We start from the raw sequence: 23,990 nt of genomic DNA, 5'->3' as shown, positions 1-23,990 counted from the left end.
ATTTCAGAGCCCAGCCTTTTCTTTGTGATGTGGACTAGAGGCAGTCTCTCTTTAGGAATCGTTTCAGCAAGCTGGTGAGAAGAGTCCAGTGAGATGTGGCTGGGATTTAATTATGTGTGTGTCAAAATAGATTGAAGTATCAGTAACACTATCATAATACACCCTGCAGTGTATTTGAGACACTGTCAGATTTCACACAGGCATTATGACATGGATTCCTCATCCACACATAATCACAGGTGAAAGTTTATGACTATATATAAAACTTCAGCATTCATTACCAAGTAAATCTTACCTGTAATTTACTACACTGTTTACATGCAGAACATGCAGGCAGTGGCAACTATCAGTCTATTGAGCAAAGTGAAATCAAAAATCACACTTTTTTGGGGTGGGGGAATTCCAATTCTTTTTGGTCATAAATCGAGCTTTGCACATGTTTCAGTGAAAACAGTAATCTCTGGATCCATTTCAAAATGAGATTATGCAGACCTGCAGCCAGCCCAACAAGGTGGGGCTGTTTGCTGAGATTCAGCCTCGCCTGTTCCCTGCAGAGATAGTTGTGTGCGTGAGTTAAAGCCAGACTGACTAAGAGAGGGAGGTGTGGTGCTTTTGGGAGCATTTCTCCTCCTTGCTCCAGTAAGACTGTGTTCTTGGCACTGTTTTATGTTCTGTGGTTGCCTTCTCTGTTCTCTTTTCAGTCTGTCTTGTATAGGAGATAAGCATGCCCCTTGCATACCTTAATGTAATGGTATGCGTAGGATATCGGAGTTATGTAGACAGTGTGATAACAGTAGTATATGCTGGCCTCCTTTGCTGGATGTGGAAAATAACAGCACCAGAAAGTCCAGAAAAAAGGTACCAGTTGATGGTGTGGTTAATTCTGCTGAAGTGAAACTTGCAGTGTTCCTTTTAAGTCATAATGCTGAGGCATGTTCATGTGACTCCAGATTTTGTATGATGTCTAATATTTCACAACTTTCAAAAGTTAAATAATTTGTTATTTTTTTATTAATCTGTACATCTTGGTAACTTGAAGAGGGTGTATAGCAAGGACTTCACATGGGCGTTGTCTGTTGTGGGTGTGATCAACGGACAAAGAGTCAGGAAGCAGGAATAGCTTGCTCACAGCTCTATGGGTGTGTTTGTTTGGTTCCACACGTGACAGCAGATCTGGATTCAATTATCTGCCTGGATCCTTTATTCAATCTGTGGTACTCATCAGGAAAATAAGCCCCTTTTGCTGTCTGATAAAGCTGTATTTATGACATAAATACAAAAAAAAAACAGCATATGCAGCTCATCAGAAGCAGAATTTAATTATTTGCAGTTCACTTCGACATTTAAAAAAAAAAAACTTGAACACTGCTTACTATTGATAAATAGAATTGTGAACTTCTATAAAAAAAATTATTTAACTTCTAATTGTGGAGTTCTGTGTGATGTGTGACATAAACAGCCGTGCCAGTCTACCAGATGACGACAGTGTTTGGTGACCCACTGCTGACATCTGCTGTCCATTACCAACCATTGTCATCTGTCACACAGACCACATGCTTCAACTAGTGAGATGTGTTTTGATAAAACTCCAAGTAATATTTCACACCCACTAGTAGATAAACTTTGTTGTTTTCTTTTTTGGTTATCAAGCCTGGCATTAGTCAGATTGCGCACTGTTGCCAAACCAGTTTCCTCTTGATTTTAGACTTCAGATATGATGTGCAGTGTTAGATAGGGCAGTACTTTACGGAGATACAATTTTTTAGTGCTGTGATACTGTGGTATTCCTGGTATGTTAGCTAAGTTAGTTATACCCTGGGATATAGTTGCAGTTAGGTAGGTCTACTTTTGTCCTGCTACAGTTTATATTTCCCTTTCATTGCATCAGTGATGTGGAAACCAGGAGGAAAGTATTTGAATGACAGACTTGGGCCACAAAAAAATTTGAATTACTTTCAAAACAAGGGCTCCTTAAGCTGGTTTTGATTTCAAGGGAACATTTTGTCATTGCGTGTAGCACTTTGATTTCTGTTGAATGGAGGATGCCGTACATGTGCTTAAACAAAAGCTGTGCAGTGAGAACTTTTGTATGAAATGGACATGCTTGAAAAGACTGCCCACACATGGCACCAGGGGCAATTAGACTAAGTCACATTCCAGACATGTCACTGAGGTCCTCCATGTTTTCATCTCTGAAATCATGCCCGATGCATAGTTGTGTGATTGGCTAAATGAAGAGCTGCAGCTCTGTGCCTTTCATTATGGTGGCACATCATTTTGATGTAGTGACTCACCCAGACCATTCTCATTCTCTGAATTATGAGCCTGACCTTTTTGAGTAGAAAATGAAAAAGAAATGGGGGACATAATGAATGTTCAATCTCATGCTATCTATCAGTAATCTGTGTTGTGAGTTGGCAGCTTAAGTAGAATTAGCTGCTTCTGCTGTTGGCCACTAGTAATGTTTTGCTCAAAACAAAGTAAATGACCTTAGCTCGTGCCCTATCCTTTACTGCTGACTCCACCTGTGAAAACACTTCTTGTATTTTATTGGACTCATCATAAGTGTCAGAACATTTCAGCCTACCTTACATAGATTGAGACACAACCACACCAAGCAAACATGTAGACAATGAAGAGATGTTAATGTTTGTGCCAGTACTGAAAATACAGAGTCATAATGAAACTTGAGAAGGTGACTGTATCCCTCCAAAGCTGCCGCATTATTTCTATAAAATCATGATTTAAATATAAAGCAGAATCAGTAAAGAATACCATTGTGACCTAAGTTTAAAACCGAAACGTTTGGTTGGCAGGAAGGAGCAAATAATGTGAAGTGTGTGCAAATTATTTCACAGTGTAATGAGCAACCAAAACATAATCTTCTCCCATGATACACTTCTGTCGGATCTTCCAACACAGGGGTTTAAGTTGCCACTTGGAACTACTGTGTTGGCGAGCACAAAGTATATGTATCAAATTTAACAGCAGTCTGTTGCAACATAATGACTACAGGGTGGACAGTGACGCAGAATCAGAAATCTGTTAAAGCAATATAAAAGTTAACTCACTGCATGTCAAACCACCGAGATCGATAACATGTGGAATATATTGAGGGTTTGGCCAAGATGGTTATGACATTAGTCATTTCCCAGTGTACATGTTGGGCCTTATTACACGCGCTGACTAATTCAACTTTACTTTTGTGACTGAGTTGGAGTTTTGTAAAGCCTGCACGTGTTCAGTACTCTGTAGGGTTTTACAGCCTTATTTTAAATTACACCCAAGTGTGTTTGACCATTATGTTTTGACCCTAACGTCACGCAGTATTTTCTCACGAGAGACACCACCTGCTTGGTCACAATTAATTGTTAAGTAGAGGAGAGCAGTGTTTACAAAATGAGGCCTCTACACTATATGTAGATTGAAGGAATTCCCTGCAATCCTCCGTAAAGCCCCTACATGGTTGCTCAGTATAGCTGCCTTAACTTCACACAGGACATCCATCTATAGTGTGCATGGTTCATGAGAGCAGACAACCCCTGCTCTGCTCTCCAGACACTGGGTGGAATTGCTTTTAGCATTGCGGAGAAATGGAACCAGTTGTCAACACTACAATTGACGAAGCCATATGCATACATTAGAACCTACTATATTTAGAGAATGTTGTGCATTGCTGTGATTCCAAAAGCAATAGGGGATAAACGTTGAGAGCTCTGGCCATGCCAAACTCACTTACAATCTGTCCGTCACTAGACTCTGTGAGAGGCAATCAAGATTTAGTAAATATTCAATGAGTCTTAGCTCTCAGTTTTCATATTTAATGGCTTTGTGGCTATTTCTGCCCACTTTATGTCACTGCCAATGCTTTTTCACTTAACGACACGAAACGTTTTCAGTTTAAACCCATCTCGTTACAGTTTAAATGTCAGACATTGAGTAAGCACTTTTATCATAAGTGATACATCATTACAGGAGCAGTAGAATAAGCCGAAATTGCTAGATCCCCAAACATTGTTAAAATCAGCACCAAGTTTACTCTTAAATTTGTGTTTTCTATGACCGCATCCCATATTGAACTGTGTTCTTCATTGTTGAGCAAACCATGGACTGTATGGCATGATTCCTTCTAGTGGTATAAAAGTGATGAGTCTACTTATGAATGTGATGACAATATTATGTCCAAACGACGACTTTAGCATATGTTAATCAAGGTTTTACCCCAGGGGGCTCACATATGATATCTGTTTTCTGGCTGAGAGCTGTAACTTAATATCCCAAAATAAATCTGCCACCATCAACATCAAAGAGACGAGTAGGAAGAGAGATCAGGAGGAGAGGGGGTCTGCTTGTATTTGTGTGTGGGGGGGGTGTAGCCAAGTGTCCCGCCAGAGCTCTTCCATCAGTTTCTAACTGTGACACTGTGTGATCATCTGGCTCTGGTGGATATTAATAGCCCTCAGCTCTAGCCCTCACCCCCTGGCCAGCCACCCCCTCTCAGCGCTCCTCACCCCTCGCCCCTGCCCCCTTCCCCAGGCTTGGTGTGTCGTCCCTCCTCCCCTGGCCATGAGAGAGTAGGCTGACGGATCCAAGCAGCAGGCACAGCCTGTCAAAATTCAACATAAGGGAGAAACAAGCCAGTTCAGAGCAAACAAACGGGAGCCTCTCCTGTATTCTTCATTCCCCCTCTGTCCAGCTCTCTTTCTCTTCGCCCTCGTCCTCCTCTTCTTCTCTGTACCGTCTCTTAGATGAAGATCATACCTGGTAGGTCCACAGAGTGGGGTTGCTGTGGCGTGTCTGTCTGTGTCTAACTGCGTTGGTCTGTCTGGCTGCTGAGTGTTGGTGAGTTTTTGGCAAACGCACCGTGTGAAGTCTTGTTGTGTTCCCGATCGGGGCACATACTCACACAAACACACATTCACATTTAACAAAGAGCAACCTCCAGCTACCGCCACACAGATTGTATTCCATATTTAAACCCGTCCACAATGTGACTGACTTGAATTATGATCGAGGTTGGCTGCCTTCTATATTTTCCTTTATTTGATGGCATGTAGATAGAAGTGGGTGAGGGCAGGGGGTGAGGAGGAAAAATTTCACCCCCCCCTCCCTCTCACTGCCTTTAGGAGGTGTTCTTCCTGTCAGTCTGACATCTGATGGACGTCAACAAGCAGGGGTGACTTATAAAGAGTGTATTTTATTCCGAATGTTTTAGTTTGTGTGTGTGAGAGACAGCTGGGTGTGTGTCTGTCTGTGCTATTTAGATCGCCGTTAAACCAGGACCACCCGCTATCGTGCTGTACAATCCCAATGCATCTGCCGAAGTGCGTTTGTTGTTGTTGTTGTTGTTGTTGTTGTGACGAAAAAAAGAGGGCTTTTTAAATTGTATTACCTTTTTATCACTGAGCCACCTGTGTAGTTGTGTATTATGTAATTTTTAATGTAATACTGGGGTGTTGTAATAATCAGTGTCCTCTCACTTCAGATCAGACTGAAAAGACAAAGAAAAACAAGCTGGACTCACTAAAGGATATTAATGCCTTTTATTGCTTCACTGTTCCCTAGAAATAAGCCAAGAACGCAGATAGCAAGCCCATCCCGCATGATAACATGAAGTAGTTGTTGCAATAAGATGGAATGAGTCACAGGGGTGAGTCAGTTAACGAACATAAATGCAATAGTATTTTTTTTCATAGTGCAGCAGTTAGCCAGACATAGCAGATTGTACACGGTTTACCAGCCAAACTTTGATTAAAAAAAAGTACTGATAAGGGTTTTAGTATTGTGCGTTAGAAAAGAAACCACATATGTAGAACACGTTGGCCGGTGTGAACAGCTGAACAATCAGGACAGACAGAAGGACCAGGAAAAGAAGAAGCCTTTCAGTAATAGCTTCAGGGTGGGGGAAGCAGCAGGAATTCCTGCTTGAAGTGTTCTTTTTATAAAAATGTCCCTGCCACACCCACACCGTCCCACTCCGCTCTCCCCTCCCTCTTAGTGAAGGCCCACCTGTCACCAGAGCCTCCCCCGTCCCCCTCATCCCCTCTACATTATCTCTATCTGTCCCAACAAATGCCTGCTAGCCCCCCGGGACCCACTCTCCCCGCCCTGGTGGTTTTGGGCCATTTATTCACACTGATTGTATTCTGGCACTTAAAACATAAGAGGCAAGGTAAGAGAGCTGCATGTGGCAGGATGTTGAAACAATGGTAATGTACAGGGTAAAAAAGTAATGAGTAACAATGCTGATTATGGTGCTAACACTGTATTTATCACTTTGCTTTATTGTGTTAATGCCTGAGAATCTTATTCTTCATACTTTGATGTATACAGGTCATATTACTAACCCCAGGAGCTCACAAAAAAAGCTTCACGTGTGTCTGTTTACCCTGTGCATTAGTCACGTTCATGTGTAACCTTGAAACCTGTCAGCCGCTGTCCACTGTGACCGGGCGAAGGTGCCACCAGGCCTTTCCGTGCCAGTGTTACTGTTCTTTCGTGCAGCTGCACAAGGATTAGCCCTCATTACGCTCAGACAGCGTGGGAGGCCTTTTATTTGGCTCATGTTGCAGTGGCCAAGAGACTGACATGTCTCAGTGCAGAGATACAAACTACTTCAGGCTCCACCAAGCTGAAGCTAGCTGACTTTCTTTTTTTGTAATGCAGAACGGTGCTGTTGTAACAGTGCCCTACCAGGTCCCTCCCAAACCTGTCTGGTCAAGTTTGGTTATGGATCAAAGGCCTGTGTGTCTGTGTGTCTGGGTGTGGGTGTGGGTGTGGGTGTGCAGGCATATATGTGTGTTTTAGTGTCTCCTCAGTAAGATCAATGGCTTTCTCTTAGCACTGTGTTAGTCCACCTGCCAGGTTGGAGGCGCTGCCAGTCCCCAAACCGGCTGCAGCCTTTGAACCAACAGACAGCCTTACAATAGACGTGAACCCGTGGGTCTGTTCAATAGCAACGCTTTGATGACTTTATCTTGGATTTAGCCTGGGGAAAACATAAAATTTGCATGCACAAAATTCCCACCAGACTGGGCTCTGTAATACTGCAGATAAACAATAATCCGTTTCATCCTGTGTCTGCACGTCAGCAGTTTGATGTATTATTAACAATGTACTCTTTTAGCCATGCCAAGCCTTAGCAAATGTTAACATGCTAACACGTTAAACTAAGATGCTGAATGTGCTTAACATCATACCTGCTACGCATCAGCACGTTAGCATTGTCATTGTGAGCATGTTAGAATGTTGAGGTTCACATTTATTTCAGCTCAGCTGTGCCTGAGTAGAGTCTCTCAAAGCACAAGAGCGGCACCAAGAGAAAGTGTTGCTGTAGTTTTATCTAATCTAAGATAGCTGTAATTGAAAGGAAGCTGACAGATGTGAGGGACTATAAGGAAACTGGGAGATGATATAGTTAATGAGTAACTATCTTGTGTTGGGATGTGGTAGTAAAAAAAAAAAGAATAAACCTGTGATGAGTAAATAGACATTTGGCAGTCTATGTGTTAATGGGAAAGGCAATAATATGATCAGTACTGAATGATAGAGATGAGTATTATTGTATTGATACAGATTTTGATACTGATACTGATTATTAATACAGATACTTCTCGACATGACATGAAAAGATGTGAAAAGATTTGACAGTTATTTTATTATTAATTTTATTTTGCTGAATAATAATTAAGTATCTCTACCACAACTTAAATTGTTAAAGGAGTTATTGCATTGAGCTGCATTTCATTAAATCTATTAAAGTGACCCCACACGTTTAAATTTTTGCCCTGTTAGCTGTTTATGTAATCGCTTATGTAAATACAGAAATGTTCAGGAGCGTATCAATATTTCCGACTGACCAGTCAAGAACCGGTTCCGATACCCAACCCTACTGACGGAGGATAGGAAGATACCACTAGAGATGCTTTTGGAATCAGCTGAAATGATACTAAAGGCAACTTTTACAGTCAAAGACACATTGGACCATTTCATTTTTCACACATACCATTTTTCTTAAAATGTCAAAATTGAATTGCCCCGATTTACCATATATATCCATGTACCATGTATATCTGTGATGACTCACTGACATTAGCAAATTTACTGCTGCTTACTCAACCCTGACATTATAATGTTCTATATGATAATGTTTCTGAGATTCTGAGAGTTAAACACAGCTGCTGTCCCTGCTGATCCTGCGCCTCTCGGTCCAGGCCTGTCACGGGGCTTTCTGGTCTTAGCTGTCCCCCTTTTCACTGGCATCTATTCTGCATGATGACAGCTCTGTACTCTGTCCACGTACTCTAGTTCCTCGGATTGAGCTATCACTTATTACAGCAGAACTACACTGTGCAGTTGCGTGCAGAGGTGGGAACATGGATATTAACATGCCCCTCAGACCATGTTGGAATGAGGTCAGCCGAAAGGTCCCGAGGAAGGGGGCGTGGCTGAGTCAGACCGTAAATACTCTCTGTCAAACACAAAGGTGCATCGCTCGACATTCTCTCGCTGAACCTCGACCTCTCATCTGTGTTTGTTTTCCCTTTCTCGGACCGCCAGGGGGAGATACAAAAGCCAGTTTTCTTAGAGTCAAACTCACACTTGGAGTTCAGGTGTTAAACATCATCTCTGATTTCACATTCATATCGTGCAATGGATGTTTTAGATTTTTTCCCAGGCTACTAATGGAATGTTGAAGTACTTTTCATAAGAAGTCGGTAAAAACATTTCTCAGGCATAACAGGTTGAACGGGTAGCTCTCTTAGCGAAAATAAGCTCTCGAGGCTAGAATGTGTCAAGTCATATTTTTAAATGCTAGTAAAGTATAACATCCAGTTTCACATGCTATGGGCCCCAAGTGCCATTTAATCACACACAATGCCAAACAATGGTTCTTTTAGAGATGAATATAGGACAGACACAGAGCTGTGTGGGCCGTGGTGGCGGAGTTCTGGCTCTAGCTTTGGCCTGGTTTGTGGAAAAGCCAGCATTCTTCCTGGAAACAGCCACAACTCCCACTTTTGAGCAATCCAGCTACCACTTACTGTACACCAGTGTGTGTGTATGTGTGTACGGGTGTGCGTTTTTTCCAGTGCTCACAAGTGTATATAAAACAGCCTAGATGGCCCCCACTGCCGTGACTGCTGCTGGTGAACCAGTGGGCATGAGTCATAACATAAACAGTGGACTTGTGTCTTAGGGGCTCATAGAAACCCAAAGGGGCTGTGAAAACAGTTCTTATGTCCTCTGGGAATAGTGTAGAAGCCCCGGATGAGACAGAAAGACACATGGAACACATATGAGACGTTCATTTAGAGCTGATTTTATTTATGAGAAGCACTGGGACCATGGAAACGCATCCGGTCCTGTGCTAGGAGTTTATTTATACCCCTCGTGACCTCCATTAGGGATTTCTCTGCACCCATTGGTCCATGTACAGTAGTATACAGTTAGTATCAGCAGTTTACATAAAGATGTGTAAGACTATGGTTTTTGTATGCATTTAGTTATTAATGTACTGCAGAAAACACAAGTTCTTAGTTAAATAAACAAAGGTTCTTGAGTCATTTTTCATTTTCTAGCCTCAGTCCAGTTTTCCTTTCTCTAGAGTTCAGTTAATGGTTTCACAAAACCCCAAATTCTGACTTCAACACAGTTTTGGTATCTACATTGAAAACAATAATTTGACATTTTGGGAAATAAGCTCTTTCACTTTCTTGCTGAGAGTTAGCTCTTGTGTCTGTCCATTCACTATAAAGCTACATCAGTCAGCTTAGCTTAGCATAACTACTAAAAACATGAGGAAACAGCTAGCCTGGCTCTGTCTAAAGGAAACAAAATCTTGCATGGGCACAGTGATTTTCTTATGTGTTGTCACTATGAAGTTGCATCTATCTGCAGAAAGAGTCACTGTGCAGTCTTGATCGTGTCCCTCTGTATAACCACCAATTGTCAGTTTTTACTTTTTTTGTATGAATTAAATAAAGTAGATTTAAAGTATTAGAGATGCTAGTAGGTAGATTCTGTTAACGTCTGACAGATCCCTGTTTTCCCTGGTCTTTATGCTAAGCTTAACTAGCCGGCTGCTGTCAGTGGACGGATACAGAAGTGGTATCAAATCTTCTTATCTAGCTCTCTAAAAGAAAGTGAATGAGCACATTTCATTAAATGTCAAAATATTCCTTAAAGTATTTTAGAAGCTTAAAGGAAATGAAGTGATTTCCGTCTGTAGCTTGCAGCAGTTTATTTAGTTAGGATGAAATGCGATCCAGTTCCAGGTGTGGTCCATTAGTGATGGGTGATATGATAATATATACTGTACCTTGAAACAACATGAATTTGTTAACTATCAGAGATGTTTTGGTTAATACATTTGTAGCTCTCCTTTTAATATATATACTTTTATTGGACTATGGCAGAGCATTAAGCTTTATTGTCATGTATTCAGCTCTTATCTCAAATTTCAGTTTTGAATATCCAACCTACAGCTCTGTCCATTATGAGTTTGGAAGGATATGTTGTTAAATTAAAACATAAAAATGTGGTTCTCAAATACATTACATATTGCATTAACAACTTATGAACAACAAATGTATGTTTACTTGGGGAGTGATATTTACTGGAAAAATGACTCTAAGCAGGTCATGCAAAAATGCTGCCCTGTGGGTGATCAGAGATCAGAGAGCTTCCTGTATGGTCCTAGGTTAGAGGTCAGTGTCCTGTAAGAAGAGAACACAGCATATTTAGACCACTTTCCCTTTTAAATGGGACCTAAGGACAGCTCAGCTGTGCCCTGCCATAAACTGTCACATCCTATAGTTGACTGGCGACAGTAGGTGCTTGTGTCAGCGAGAGTAGAGTGCTTTGACCTGACATAAAATCCTCACTTGGTGATCTTAACACAATCGGAATTTATTGTATTCAAATGATTTTATTGTATTCATTCCTCATGTGAGTTGTAGTTCTAGAAAAGCCCAGAGGAGATTAAAAAACTAGTAATTATATCATAAAAGACTCTGTTGCTTCAGGGCTGCATTAAAACTGCCTGGAGTCACATAAACTAACACACCCCAAGGCTCTCAAACACCTCGCTTTTATACCGCTTGTGTGAGCAAAAACAGAAAAATAAACACTGACTCTGTAAAAGTCAGTTACAGTAGACAGGTTATATTAGGGCAGTGCACTGAAGAGGAAGAACGACACAGTAGAACCTTTTTAGTTGAGGTTAATAAAGTACAGAAAAAATGTAACTGCTAAAAAGAATTAAGAATTAATAATCAACAAACTCGCTGTGCACGGATGATCTGTGAAATGTGATACTTCGACCATATGAAAGGACAAAGAACATGACTTACCTGTCTGCTATCTTTCATTTAGCTATTAAATGACAGGGGCAGGGCCAACTTTCCCATTTTTATCTGTATGAAAGTTGTTCCTGTTTCTTTTTTAAGTCGCCTCACACCAGCTGGCACAGTGTGTCTGAGACACAGAGGGCTACCAGGGGATCTTACATCAGGCTCATACACTAATGGCTGCATTGTGGAACCTCGAAGGAGGGAATTATCCAATTTATATGAGCTCATATGGAGAAAGAATCAGATGTTTGTACAGTAAGATGTGTTGTGCAGGTGAGTGGAGAGACCTGTGGACTGGGTGGGGAGGAGTTAGTTTATTGGTCTGTAGTGTTTTCAGTGTGTTGTAATACCACATGGTTGTTGTTACTCCCAGAGCCATGCGCAGAGACTGAACAGAGGTTAAATGTTTTAGGTTAAGTCTATTTTATTGTACTAGTAAATGTTTTATAAAGTGAATAGTTGTCAAATATTTACACTATATTCAGATTTATTTTTGATTACTTGATCAAAAATGTTCCATTCAGTTATTCATATCAGGGTACATTTACATGTGCACAGCAATGCCATTATTTACAGTAAAAGTTGGTTTAAGTCAAGTGTAAAAAATCTAATCTATCTCTTTTATTTTTCTCGTTTGTTCAGATATTGATTTGTTTACACTGATCATGTGGCTTTATGAAAGATGAATGAATGGGTTAGATGGACAGAGAGGATGTCCATACCTTGGATGTCATGGTTGAATGGACAGTACTTGTTGTGGCAGTTGCTCAGCAGACTGAAAGCATTAACATTTGCAGAGTCCTCAAACTGAATCAGTCCATTCTATACCTTTAAACAGAGGAACTGCATTTAATCTGGCTGAACCAACAGAGAACAGACAGTAAAAGAGAAATAGGGGTGATAATGCAACTAATTGTTTTATCTTAAAGGGACATTTAATGAAGAGCAGCCTTGGCTTTCAAATACTTTATTCCTGCCCTGAAGGGGGCGCTCTCTCACTGCACTGCACAGCAGGGTTAGAAGTAAAGAGATGTGATGGTTTCTGGTTTCTCAGTGCACAAAGTTATAACAATGTGTTGAATTCAGGTTATTGAATTTTCACAGCTAAATTAAAATGTTTCAAATGAGAGTGATGCTGTCTTTTCTAGGAGTCTAAGTGAAAATTAAAACCACCGAACTTCTCTCCTTGGAATCATTTTGTAATATAAAGAGAATGTACAGAGATTTGCCCCTGACTCCTGCTCCTGCAATGAATCCCACAATCCCAAGATATCATGCAGTGCATACATTACGTCCATCAACAAGCCCTTTGGCACGCCTGTGTTATGATGGGGGGAGGCACCTATTGGGAACAGTTTTTTTTAAAGGGAAGCTTTGAGGTGTGGTAAGGTGTGAAGAGAATAAAAAGCATGTGTAATCTCAAATAAACAACATTCAGCCCTTTACATTGGCTAGAGGTTGCAGTAAAGGTCTGTCATTCAATGTATACAAGCCAATGAGTAACTGCAGTAGATATGAAGTGGCTGTTATGGTCTGCTCTGTGCAGTTTTATCTTTATTAACCAGTTTAAAAGCACCATGTCCACCCTGATAGTGGCAGGTTTTATCTCAGAAATGTTATTCTGTATTATGTAGGCTGGCCATAAGATATCTATACATGAGAACAATGGCATTTATCTACTCTACTGCAGAACTAACAGGGTAATCAAGAATGATTGATCATGGTAACCTACACAGTGCTTGATCGTTTTTTATCATCTATGACATAATTATATAATATTAGGGTGATAAGACATTATTTAGTTTTTAAGCTAATATCAATTGGATAGGAGATTGTTGTTGCTGTGTAAGATCACTGACTAAGGTTTGTGAATTTGTTTTTTGATGAATTTTTCCGAGGAAGAATTTCCCCCGTATTTATAGTATTAGGTATTTAATCTTATTCCTAACTTTAAAAATGTTTTGGCATATGTTTATTATGCAATGTTTCCAGTAAATCCTTGTAGAATTGTTCTGTATTTTGTATTTTTATTTTTTCCATAACATGCCTGTAAGCAAACTATTTATTTACCTTTAAAATTTTACGTTTTATTTATTATTTTAAAAACCTGTCCCAATTCTTATCTGGAGGTCTTTTTTCATAGTTTCATAGTTGCAGAATCTCCTGAAGGAGAAGTTGGGTGTGATTGTGCTCTGGCGCCATCTGCTGGTGAGAAAAATGAATTGCCCTCTGTCAGTAGGAGAGAGCAGCCTATTGGGTGGAGGGTGGTGTTTTCCTTTCCACGTCAAATCGTCAGTCAGTTACAGGAGACTCCTCCGTCTCTGTGTCTAAAAATACAGCCATGAGTAAGAGTAAGTCTCAGCTACTGTTGCACATGGTTCTGTATGTTTATAGCTGTTGTCATAGAAACATCGCTCAAGTTCCCCTTTTTCCACATTTACCAGGGTAAGATAGCATTATGGAAAGAACACATCATAATAATGGATTAATAGAACAGAGAAAAGGAGAACCTACAATATCTGCTTTCAGCTCAGTAATTAGGGCTGATACTCCTTGAAGTTATACCGTTCTGAGAAAATCCAGTTGTCTCTGTGCAGTTTGTCAGTTCTAAAGGTTAGAAGCCCCGAATGACTTTTAATCCTTTTTTTAAATTCTTTTTTTTTTTTTTTTAAGAAGCAGTCTTTAAATCATATTTAAAGTAATAATACACAACATTTCCATAGAGAAAATATCTTATAAATATCTATATTTTGCCAATGAGAAACTGATTTTCAAAAAACTTTATGTCTGGTACAGCTTTTCCAAGGAAAGATGCTGCGGGGTGTTTTCTTTGTGTTTTTCAAGGAGAAGAAAAGCGGTGATAGAATGTGGCTAAACAGCAGTGATACAAACAGCACAGTGATGAGCAGTAAAGAGACAAAGTCAGCATGAATATTTGTGTTTTTATTGATGTAGCATACAGTATTTCACTATGAAGTGAAGTAAACAAAGCATGGAAAAGTTGGTGGGTTATAATCACATCCAAACCCACACACTCGCTGCCTTTTCAGATTTATTGCACTGGATGCCGTTTTGAGTATGATAATTAAAGACAAGTCCCAAACCACTAATACAGCCCCAAATAGGTGCTTGCACTCTATTTAGCCACTTCATTTTGTAAACCGCTATGAGGAAAAATTATTGTTACGACTTCAACTTCAATAAAAAGAAAACCATTCACTCATTTTACTTCCATTTGGCAAACTAAGCTTGAACATGAACAAACATGAATTATTTTTACGCCTGCGTTTCCAGCCAAGTGACGTTACACATTTCATTGCTCTCACCTGCAGAGGGAGGCACATGCTGTTTTTAAAATGTAATCCTCTGCCGCTACCTCAGCTATTTCCCCATCGCCCTGTTGCATTTGAATTCAGCAAATTAAACATTAGCAACTGAAACAATCGCAGATGTGGGGCTTTCCACAGAGGCTTCTGAAGCTCAGCACTGAGCTATTTTAAAACTCAGCTGCCGTGGCTAATCCAGAGGCTTGTTGAGTCTGAGTTAAATTGGGTTTGCTAGCTTCATAGTTGGGTCTAATTCTGACAACATTATCTCAAGTCTGCTGACAGGGTAGAGATCCGTGCAGATATTAACTGGACAGTGCATCATGGCACAGTTATGACACAGAATGAATGTTTAGAGACTCTTCTGTCGGCCTTATGAACATACATCTAAATTTAAATACATTAAACGTATCAAAATGGCAAATATATAGTTACTAGAAATGTTCCCATTACAGAACAGGATTAAAAATATCTTCTATCTAGAAATGATCTTACCCAGTTTATTATTACGGCTAATTTAACACAATTATATTTAATAACACAGCCTTAGTGCTCTCATTAGCTCTGCTTGACTGACAGTGTTATTTCCAGAGTTTGTGTTTTGTTTTTGAGCTTTTCTTCTTTTTTTTTGTATCATTCATCCAGGTAACATTAAAAAGGCACAAGATGTTTTAAATGTGGTGTTCCACATCCCAGAGTGTTCCACTCATGATCATCACAGCAGGGATAATACTGCTTTTGATCTTTATTAATCCTTACCTTCACAGTCGTGTTGCCAGGGAGCTCTCTGTATATGGCATGGGCTTGTATTTTTTTGTTGTTTTTTTTTGGCTCCACTGGATTTGTACGCTAAACACAGTCGAAATACGATCCAGCATGCACTGTGATTCAGATGCCTCCTCTTCCTCTTCCTGCTCCTCCTCTTAATAGAACAACTGAGGTGATAATCCAGGGTGTGTTTAGGCTGCTCCAAGTTTTATCAGCATTCCTTTCCCTGCGGGGTGTGGTGCCCAGGTATTGCAGTAAATGCTTGCACACTTTCACCTGAATTGGCCGTAGGGGACACGGTGAAACGGAGGGAGCAAATTCTTTCTGCAGCTTTTTCATCCTCTGCTGAGAAAGGTGGTGTCCAACCTCCCTCTGTCTAAACCTTTGAATCTGCTCTGCAGTTAAGCACTTTCAAAAACCATAATGACACATTCTTAGGATTCTTTTGTCCTCTAATGTGTTTGCTTTGTTTGGAAATAGAGTCCCATGTGCTTAAGTACAGGTTGTTCTAGCCCTAAATGCTTGCAAGCTCAACCATGTGTTAGAGGCTTTATAAACAGATGTATGGACAGCATAGTGTCCTGCTCAGCTTTATGCAGCTTTAGTTTCATTTAAACAGATTCATACTAAAGGATAGGGTTAAAGCTAAATGATTTTTGCCCAAGTCCTTTTTCTGTGCTTATGTAAGAGCAGATTAATGCATTCAACTGGATTTCTTCTAAAAAAAAGTTAGTGGAAAACATATAATAGGCAGAAATGAGTGATTAGAAATACAGTTGTTACACATGCATACATGCTTTAGCATCTATATGAGCTCTAAAAACATTGATTTCTTTTTTGCAAGAAAGCAAAAAAAATGGGGCAAATGGGTTTATGGGAAATATGGTTTTCAGAACCATAAGCACTGGTGTGGGCTAGAGCCAACCCATGGTGTTGGTGGTCAAAATGGTTTATGGTAATTATAGCAAACAGTTTTCCCAATGATACAGTATATTGTAAGAGTCTACAGCCACGCTAGCTGCGCTATGAGGCTGCGTTTAGGCACAGCGGTGCTTTGAGCTAAATGCTAATGTTAGCAAGTTACTGCGCTCACAAAGGCAATGCTAACAGGCTGATGTTTAGAAGGTATAATGTTTACAATGTTCAGCATGCTAACAGCAGCTAGTTACCAGCAAATACAAAGTGCAGCTGAGGCTGTCATGAGACAAATTGAAATTACCCAAACTCCCAGCAAGCACACATACCCAGCAAGCACTCAGCACATGAACAGTATGTAATGCACATCGCATCAACCAGTACAGTGTATCAGAGTCAGAATGTCTGCCGGGCAATGCAAGATCAGTGTGGGAAGACTTCCCTGTCACTTCCATCATAAAAGATTATCAAACCTCAAACTTATCATTTAGAAAGAAAATACTTTCTCCTCTTATTTTCACCAAGCTCTCTCGGCTCATATAAAAAGCCCATCTGGTTTTGATGAAGCCAGATGAGGGAGCAGTGTAATAAGCATGTTGAGACCTTAATGATACGTCTCCTTTTTGGTGGAAAGATCTCATGACTAAGATGTTCCACACTTTCTGCATCCTCGCCTGCTCCCATCTGGGTCCCCATGAGGTTCAGAAGTCCAGCACAAGTAGGTGTCTGTGCGTCTTCCACTGCCAGAACGTCACAAAGTTCTCAGTTACCGTCTACTGTTGCTGTCTCAGATTACCTGGAAAACCATTAGTATTCTATTCTATTCTACATTGTGTGTCATTAATTAATCCAAATCCATGGATTATATTTGACAAATATTTATAGACATTTTGCTGTTCTCATTAATGCTCTGGTATGTTACATCTATTTGAGTCAATTACTGCATGTATAGTTTAAGGCTGTGTGGATAAAAGCATTTTACAATGTCAGTCCATTACAGTAAATTCTGTTTTCAGTATGAATCCTTTCCTTTTTCCTATTTAATTGCCTGCCCACATACCACTCCTTAATTCCTCAGCTTGCCTAGACATTGTATGGAACTACAAAGGTGTGTCTCCAAATATGCTAACGTGGCTCAAAATGAGTCAATGCGAGGACACACACACTCACACAGACACACTTACACTGACACATTAAGTACCTTCATGTTCATACAGGTCGTGTTCAATACCCAGCACTGTGGAAGAAAAAGTACTTCTTGATGCCTGATGAAGTGATATCAGTCAGGGAGCGGGAAATGGGATATATACCCACCTTGGGGCTACAGGGGCAGGATTTAGCTGAGGTAGGACACACCCTGCCCTCTAGTTTAGCTGTCAGCACATACTAGACATATAGGGGACCATTATGGAGGGACTTTGATAAACTAACTAAATAAATGCAGGACTTAGGACAGAGCTGGAGTTAAACTTTAAAGCAAGAATATGTAACTTTTGAAGTAAGAAATAACGCAATCTTACTTTTACAAAAGAAAAGTTAAGTTCATGAGCAATAAAATGCACCATTGCTCAGTTTAATACACTGGTGGTTTTGCTGTTAAAGCCTACCTTGGTCTGGTATGACCAGTATCTTATGGTGGCAGACTTTAGCTAATAATAGCAATCTTACTGTGTATCTGACAAAACTGAGTCACTTTTCTGACTATGATTCTCTTTTACTTCTGCTACTGTTACACTACATTTTATCATTTATCATTATCCTACCATTGTAACTCGTTGCCGCAGGTACCAACGTTAAGCAAAAGCTACATGAGATGGAAATTTGGCTGATGAAACATGAAATTCTTACTTGTCATTTGGACAGTTCAAAGTGTGTTTTGAGTTTATTCAGATTAATCTATCATGGAAAAAAAACATTATATGCAGAGTGTGATCCTGCTTCTAATTTTCCATTAAGAAAACCCAGAGTAATAATCTTAAACAGTGTTTAAGAAATTCCTGTTTTATTACATTTGCTGTTCTAAAAACTGCCTGACAAAATCCCCTGGTTAACAGGAAGTGATGCATTTGGTGTTCTCTCATTTGTTTGGACTAAATACCACTGAGCAGGAAATGTGTAGTTAGACTGAGACACAATACACTGTTGTGACAAAGAAAACAGCTCTGACTGCGGTAACTCAAATTTCATCAAGTAAAAGATCCAGAACTGGACATGCGCTTTGATTAACAAGTGAGAAATGCAGCAGTGATCACTCAAACACAGATGTAGCCATAAATCTAAACAAATAAGTGTGTTTCCCACACAGTCATGATTCTTATCTTCATTCACTTATGTTCATTTCTTAGAACAATCTGCCTTAAAATGTCAGCACTGAGTTATAAGCAGTTATATTTCTCAGTAAATCAGTAACGTTCAGGGTGTGGTCATTCATTGCTGTCTGGAATCCATGGCAGCCCTTCCTAAAACTATCTCATCCCCCGTCTCTTCTTCTTTTTTGTCACAGTGAGTAACTCTTATAATGTGAAATGTCGTAGGAATGCTGTGAGTAATTAGTGATTAACCATAGTGTGTGTGTGTGTGTGTGTGTGTGTGTGTGTGTGTGTGTGTGTGTGTGTGTGTGTGTGTGTGTGTGTTTGTGTCTGAGTCTGATTGAGAAAACTTTTAACCTTTTTTGGCTCTTGTTGGATATCTACGTTACATCTGGGCGTGCATTTTCTATTGCTCATTAGTTCTATTCAGTGCAATATAAAGTACAAAAAATTATCAGCAAAGTCTTTTATTTCTTTTTATTATCCTTAGTGACTCAGCGTGTGTGTGTGTGTGTGTATTGTCTTGCGCAAACGATTATGTGATAGCACATGCAGGTTACCACACCTCGTCCTCCCTCGCCTCAGCGAAACAGGGCACCCTGCGAAAGGAAGGGGTGTGTTCAGAGCCCTACCCACCATGTCCTCCACACACTAGCGCCACTAAATACACACTCTCACATCACACACAAGGACAGGCCCAGACTGCATAGCCCACAGGCACCATTTGCTATGAAAGGACTAAAGTGAGCAGGAGAAAAAGGAAAAGGGAGAGAGGAAAAAAAAAAACTTAAGGAGGAAAAAGAAGGGCAGAGCCGAACTCTTTAAGGGAGTGGGGAGGTTGGGAGACAGGAAGGGGAGAGAAATCATAGGTTTGTGAAGTGCTGAGTGGATTGTGGCCACAGGACTGCATACTACTGGGACGAACCAAGGGCCCAGAGGGACAAATAGAAGCAAGAGAAGCAGAAGTTGCCATCAAGGGGAAAACAGCCAAGGATATTTTTTATCATTAGGATTATTATTCTGTGGGCTGACAAGCAGTGAAAATGACCTCTCAGCAGCAGAGGTACAGGAATGTATCCTCTGACAGCATGGGCAGAGAGAGGGTGCCCTCAGACGAAGGCTATTACCAGGGGATGCTGAAGGCTATGGACGGCAGGAAAGGTATCAGTATGGCGGCAGTTAATGGGAAATAGCTTAATTTCAAGCATTAATCTATGTGTTCCCATATGTGTTTTTGAAAGGAGTGTTTAATGGAATTACAGAGTTAGATAGTGTTCAAGTTGTAGGCTTTTCTGTCTGTAAGAGCTTGAAGAGGTTTATGTGCTGCGGCTTGATTGTAAATACGTAATTTTGTACTTAAGTAAGCTCATCTGAAAAGAAGATGGTGGTGTGTTCAGTGTTGTCGCAGGCACATTTGAATGTCACAACATAATCTTCAACAATATATCTAAATTCTATTTAAAATGCCCGATATAATAATCTAATTGCAATGCACCGTCCAGTGTTTCTCCACTCTGTGACTTAAAGGGGGATACTCCCCTTTTCTAATGCATCAGCAGCTTCCTCACTTTGTATTGGTCAGCAAAGCCCATTCACAAGTTTTGTTGTGCAGCATGCATGTGTTTTGGGGTGAATGAGTCACTGTAGCTGCAGTCTGTCTGCTTCTAGTTGTACTGTAGTCAGGATAAATGATGTGTTAGATCCTATTTTTACAATCCGTTTGTTCCTCTTTCTAAATGTCTCATAGGCATTCTACACAAATTGATGTTGGTTTTCCCATGCAGAGATACACAGAAGACTCACTTTGAGTGTGCCATTGTGATCAAACAATGAATTAAACAATGTAAACGTGCTTATAATGTAGGGGAAATGACCCTAAACGTGTTGTATTATTAATTACATTATTAGATTATTATTTCTAATGCATTTATGTGGAAGTATCTGGTTAAGGTGGAGCTCATTTTAACTAGACTGATCATTTCATCTTCAACACTGTATTGTATATTATAAGGTTTTCAAAATATGCAAAGTAACCAGTAAGTAGAGTTAAATAGTGCAACATTTTCCTTTAAACTTTAGTGGAGTAAAGTATTAAGTAGAATTAAATGCCAGTACTCAGGTAAAGTACCACTACCTTACTGTTGGGTTCCTACTTGGGTGCAGTACTTAAGTAAATGTATTTAGTTACAGTACCTTCCACTACTGCTGTTGACTTGTGCTGTTTTGGGCTCCACACTTCACTGAAACCTGTTTGTGTCTGGTGACATTTGATACTCAAAGTTCACTCTGCCCCCAGCCGCCCTCGTACTCTTCACTTATAACGAGCAATGCGTCCACAAAGAGTTGCAGTGGTTGAAACATGACTATGCAATGTGGTGTGGACAGAATGCAGGGACCCAGCAGGTCAAGGTGCAACTGTGTGTGTGTGTGTGTGTGTGTGTGTGTGTCACCAATCATTACCCTTCCACTCTGGGTCACATTTTGCCCTCTTGACAGGAAGTAAACCCATGGAGGTCCCATAGTAAAGCTCAGTCCCCCATTGGTTTGAATGATAAATGAGGAGGTTAAAGGTCTACGGTGTCTATATGAGGTTTCTATGGAAACGCACTTCCACAACACATTTGCAGAAGTCATTGCTGACACGCTATTGAGAAAAGAAATGTAGCCTCTGGGGATCTTTTTTTTGTTTTAGCACTGAATCACTGCCCTATGCTTTTGGTTGCTGGGTGTGTCACTGTAATGTCCCTTTAAACTGATAACACAGAGGACTTTGTGTCTATGTCCATACTTAAGTCTGGCATAATGTGAATGGAATTAATTGCTGTGTGAGTCACTGAAGGTGGGTTCCTCCATAAAAAGATATGAAGTGGCACAGAGTAAAGAAATGCCTAAACCTGCCCTTCAGTTATCAAAGCGCCACTCTTCGTCATGTGAGATTCACACTCTTCAGTGAACCACAACCTTCAGATGAAGTGGGCTCACATCACAGAGCTGGAAACACACCCATCCATCCACTGTGTCCATAATAAATGTTGCAGCGACACACCTTGTGGTTTTTTTTCTGAACTCCAATAGAAGGGTGCATGTAGGTTTGTTGTCTTAGTGGGTGTGTTCCATGCCAAGATCTTGTTGTTTCTTGTTGGAAAATTGCTCTCTCTAATAGTTATGCCATGTCTTGCAGTAATCATCATGCAGAGTGTCTTCACACGATGGAATCCTTTTTATGAACCTATCTGTCCAGGAGCACAGCTGGCAGAGGGGTCATAGAAAGAGACATGACCTTGCTAATAAAACGTTTCTTAGACAATAGGGGCGCATCTGCCACCGGTGAATGTCCTCTGATGCGGTCTGACTCAGATGCAGGTGTACACAGTCGAGACGTTTTTTCCACCCAGTGATAAATCTGTTTGTCCTACACAAATCAAACAAGTCTGGTATCTTGGGGATTTCCTTTTTTAAATGAATGAAACGTCCATCTGCTATATACACATCAGTCATATGCTGTTATTTTAAACTCACAGATAAGCAGTAGCCCGTGTTTTTTTTAGAATATTTTTTTTTCTTTTCATACATGTCTGATGCTCAACTGTTGTTTCTCTATTTTGCAGATGAACGAGATCGAGTACAGAAGAAGACCTTCACAAAATGGGTGAACAAGCACTTGATCAAGGTAAGGACGTCCCTGTGACTTTGAAACGTTCTTATTGTACTCTAAAGCCACATTAATGCTCACATTCCTGCTCACACATGCCTAAAATATCATTTTCACACGAACAAGGTACACTTGTGCAAAATAAATAGAACTGCACCAGAAAGCGTCCACAAATTTCACCCTGTCTGAACCTCGTGAACACGTAGTCGACTGCTTTCTTACATAACAACCAGGGCGGATATCAAAGGGTAAAATTGCCCGTTTGTGGTGCAGGCCTAAATAGTACAAGCAGATGTTCACTCAGAGAATCAACATACTGATTTGTGTTCATCCACAAGATGCTATGTTGAGAGTTTAATAAATGTCGCAGCTCAGCCGTTGAGATGTTATTTATCCACATCAATGTGCCATAATTAGAGGTGCAAACAGTTGGCTTGGTTTATATTTGTGTTGACAAGAGCTTTAATCCAGTGTTAATGTTTGACACACTGCATGATGATGGGTGATCAAAACAATAATCATAGGGGATAATGTCCATATAAGGAAGATAATGTTTTTGTTTTATGAGATAATGTCAATCCTCTAACAGAACAACATTGATTTAATGCACACAAGCCTCTGCAACAGAAACTAAACTCAAATGTCTCATTAGTGTCCTAGAATGCAATGTTTTGTTATGGATTATTTTGAGTTTTGAGTGACAGGCCATGAATATCTAAAGTATAATCCATCCCTCACCTGCACGCTGTAAGTGACTCTGTGGAATCACTCACATAGACACACATTAGCGGGTCAGTTATTGTTTCACACTCTGTCTCTAACATTGCACAGCGATGCGGAGGCTTACCAGAAGTCTAGTCTGTCATCAGCTGTGTAAACCGTCCATCAGCACCCATCCACTCTCACCCGCCTCACTCTCTATTCTCAAACTACGGCGTGAAAGCCCTCCAATGCATCACACATTCAGGGAGGTAAACAGGTCAGGTTGGGGATAAAGTCAAACAGGACCTACTCCTCACTCTGGAGTTGCTAATTAGGGGTGAAAAATTACCCCCTGTAACACAATACCCCTCCCACAGAGCAGTAAAAATACTCCTGCTTGTGCCATTTTTCTTCCAGGACACTTCCATTGGCAGCTATGCATTTACAGCCTTATGACATTAAGTGCCTCCACATTATTTGTACAATCACTCCACAGACACAGGGCCATTCATTGATTTTTAGAAATGGAACAAGAGGGAAAAAATAAGCACAAAGAGAGTGTTTTCCTTTCCATGAATGTGCAGTGCTAACATATTCCACTAGAGAGAACATAGTGTAGTTACTCCCCTCTTGTTTCTCTTAAGTGTTCACTGTGAATTTCAGGGGGTGAGTCACAGACATCTGGACTCACTTAGCTCCTTCTGAAAAGGCAAATTCTGGCATCGGTTAAGGCCCAACGGTAGCACATGTGCCGCACAGACCCCCGGGACTGGGTGGTTACCTGTGTTCATCTCCGACCTAAACTGCAAAGCATGCATTGATGCGTAGGAAGTTGTATAATAGGAATTCACATCAATATTACTGTTGCCATTACATTGCATAAGAATAACCTATGTAATGTACACAAAAGACGTTTGAGCTTTTGCACACAGTTTCACACTTCAGTCCCAGGTTGTGGTAGAAA

The 23,990-nt window shown here is 40.4% G+C and overlaps 1 protein-coding gene and 1 long non-coding RNA gene across 18 annotated transcripts in view; one reads left to right on the top strand and one right to left on the bottom strand.

The window, feature by feature from the left end:
* plecb (plectin b) overlaps positions 1–23,990 on the top strand; it is a 128,079-nt gene that overhangs the window by 68,775 nt on the left and 35,314 nt on the right. For 13 of the 17 annotated variants that reach the window (XM_051407572.1, XM_051407573.1, XM_051407585.1 and 10 more), the window contains one exon: positions 22,281–22,342. In XM_051407572.1, the coding sequence (XP_051263532.1) occupies positions 22,281–22,342 (62 nt within the window). Of the gene's footprint in view, positions 1–4,659; positions 4,765–19,326; positions 19,834–22,280; positions 22,343–23,990 lie in introns of those variants that run through there. The other 4 variants (XM_051407580.1, XM_051407578.1, XM_051407577.1 and 1 more) reach the window with 2 other exon arrangements.
* LOC127367593 (uncharacterized) lies at positions 9,307–11,437 on the bottom strand. Its single transcript, XR_007885504.1, has 2 exons — positions 11,355–11,437; positions 9,307–10,718 (listed from the first exon to the last, which is right to left on the bottom strand). It is a non-coding gene; the product is annotated as an uncharacterized LOC127367593 (long non-coding RNA).

The sequence above is a fragment of the Dicentrarchus labrax genome, unplaced genomic scaffold (genome assembly GCF_905237075.1).
Source record: "Dicentrarchus labrax unplaced genomic scaffold, dlabrax2021, whole genome shotgun sequence".
NCBI classification, from domain to species: Eukaryota; Metazoa; Chordata; class Actinopteri; family Moronidae; genus Dicentrarchus; species Dicentrarchus labrax.
This window is presented reverse-complemented; position numbering and strand designations above follow the sequence as displayed.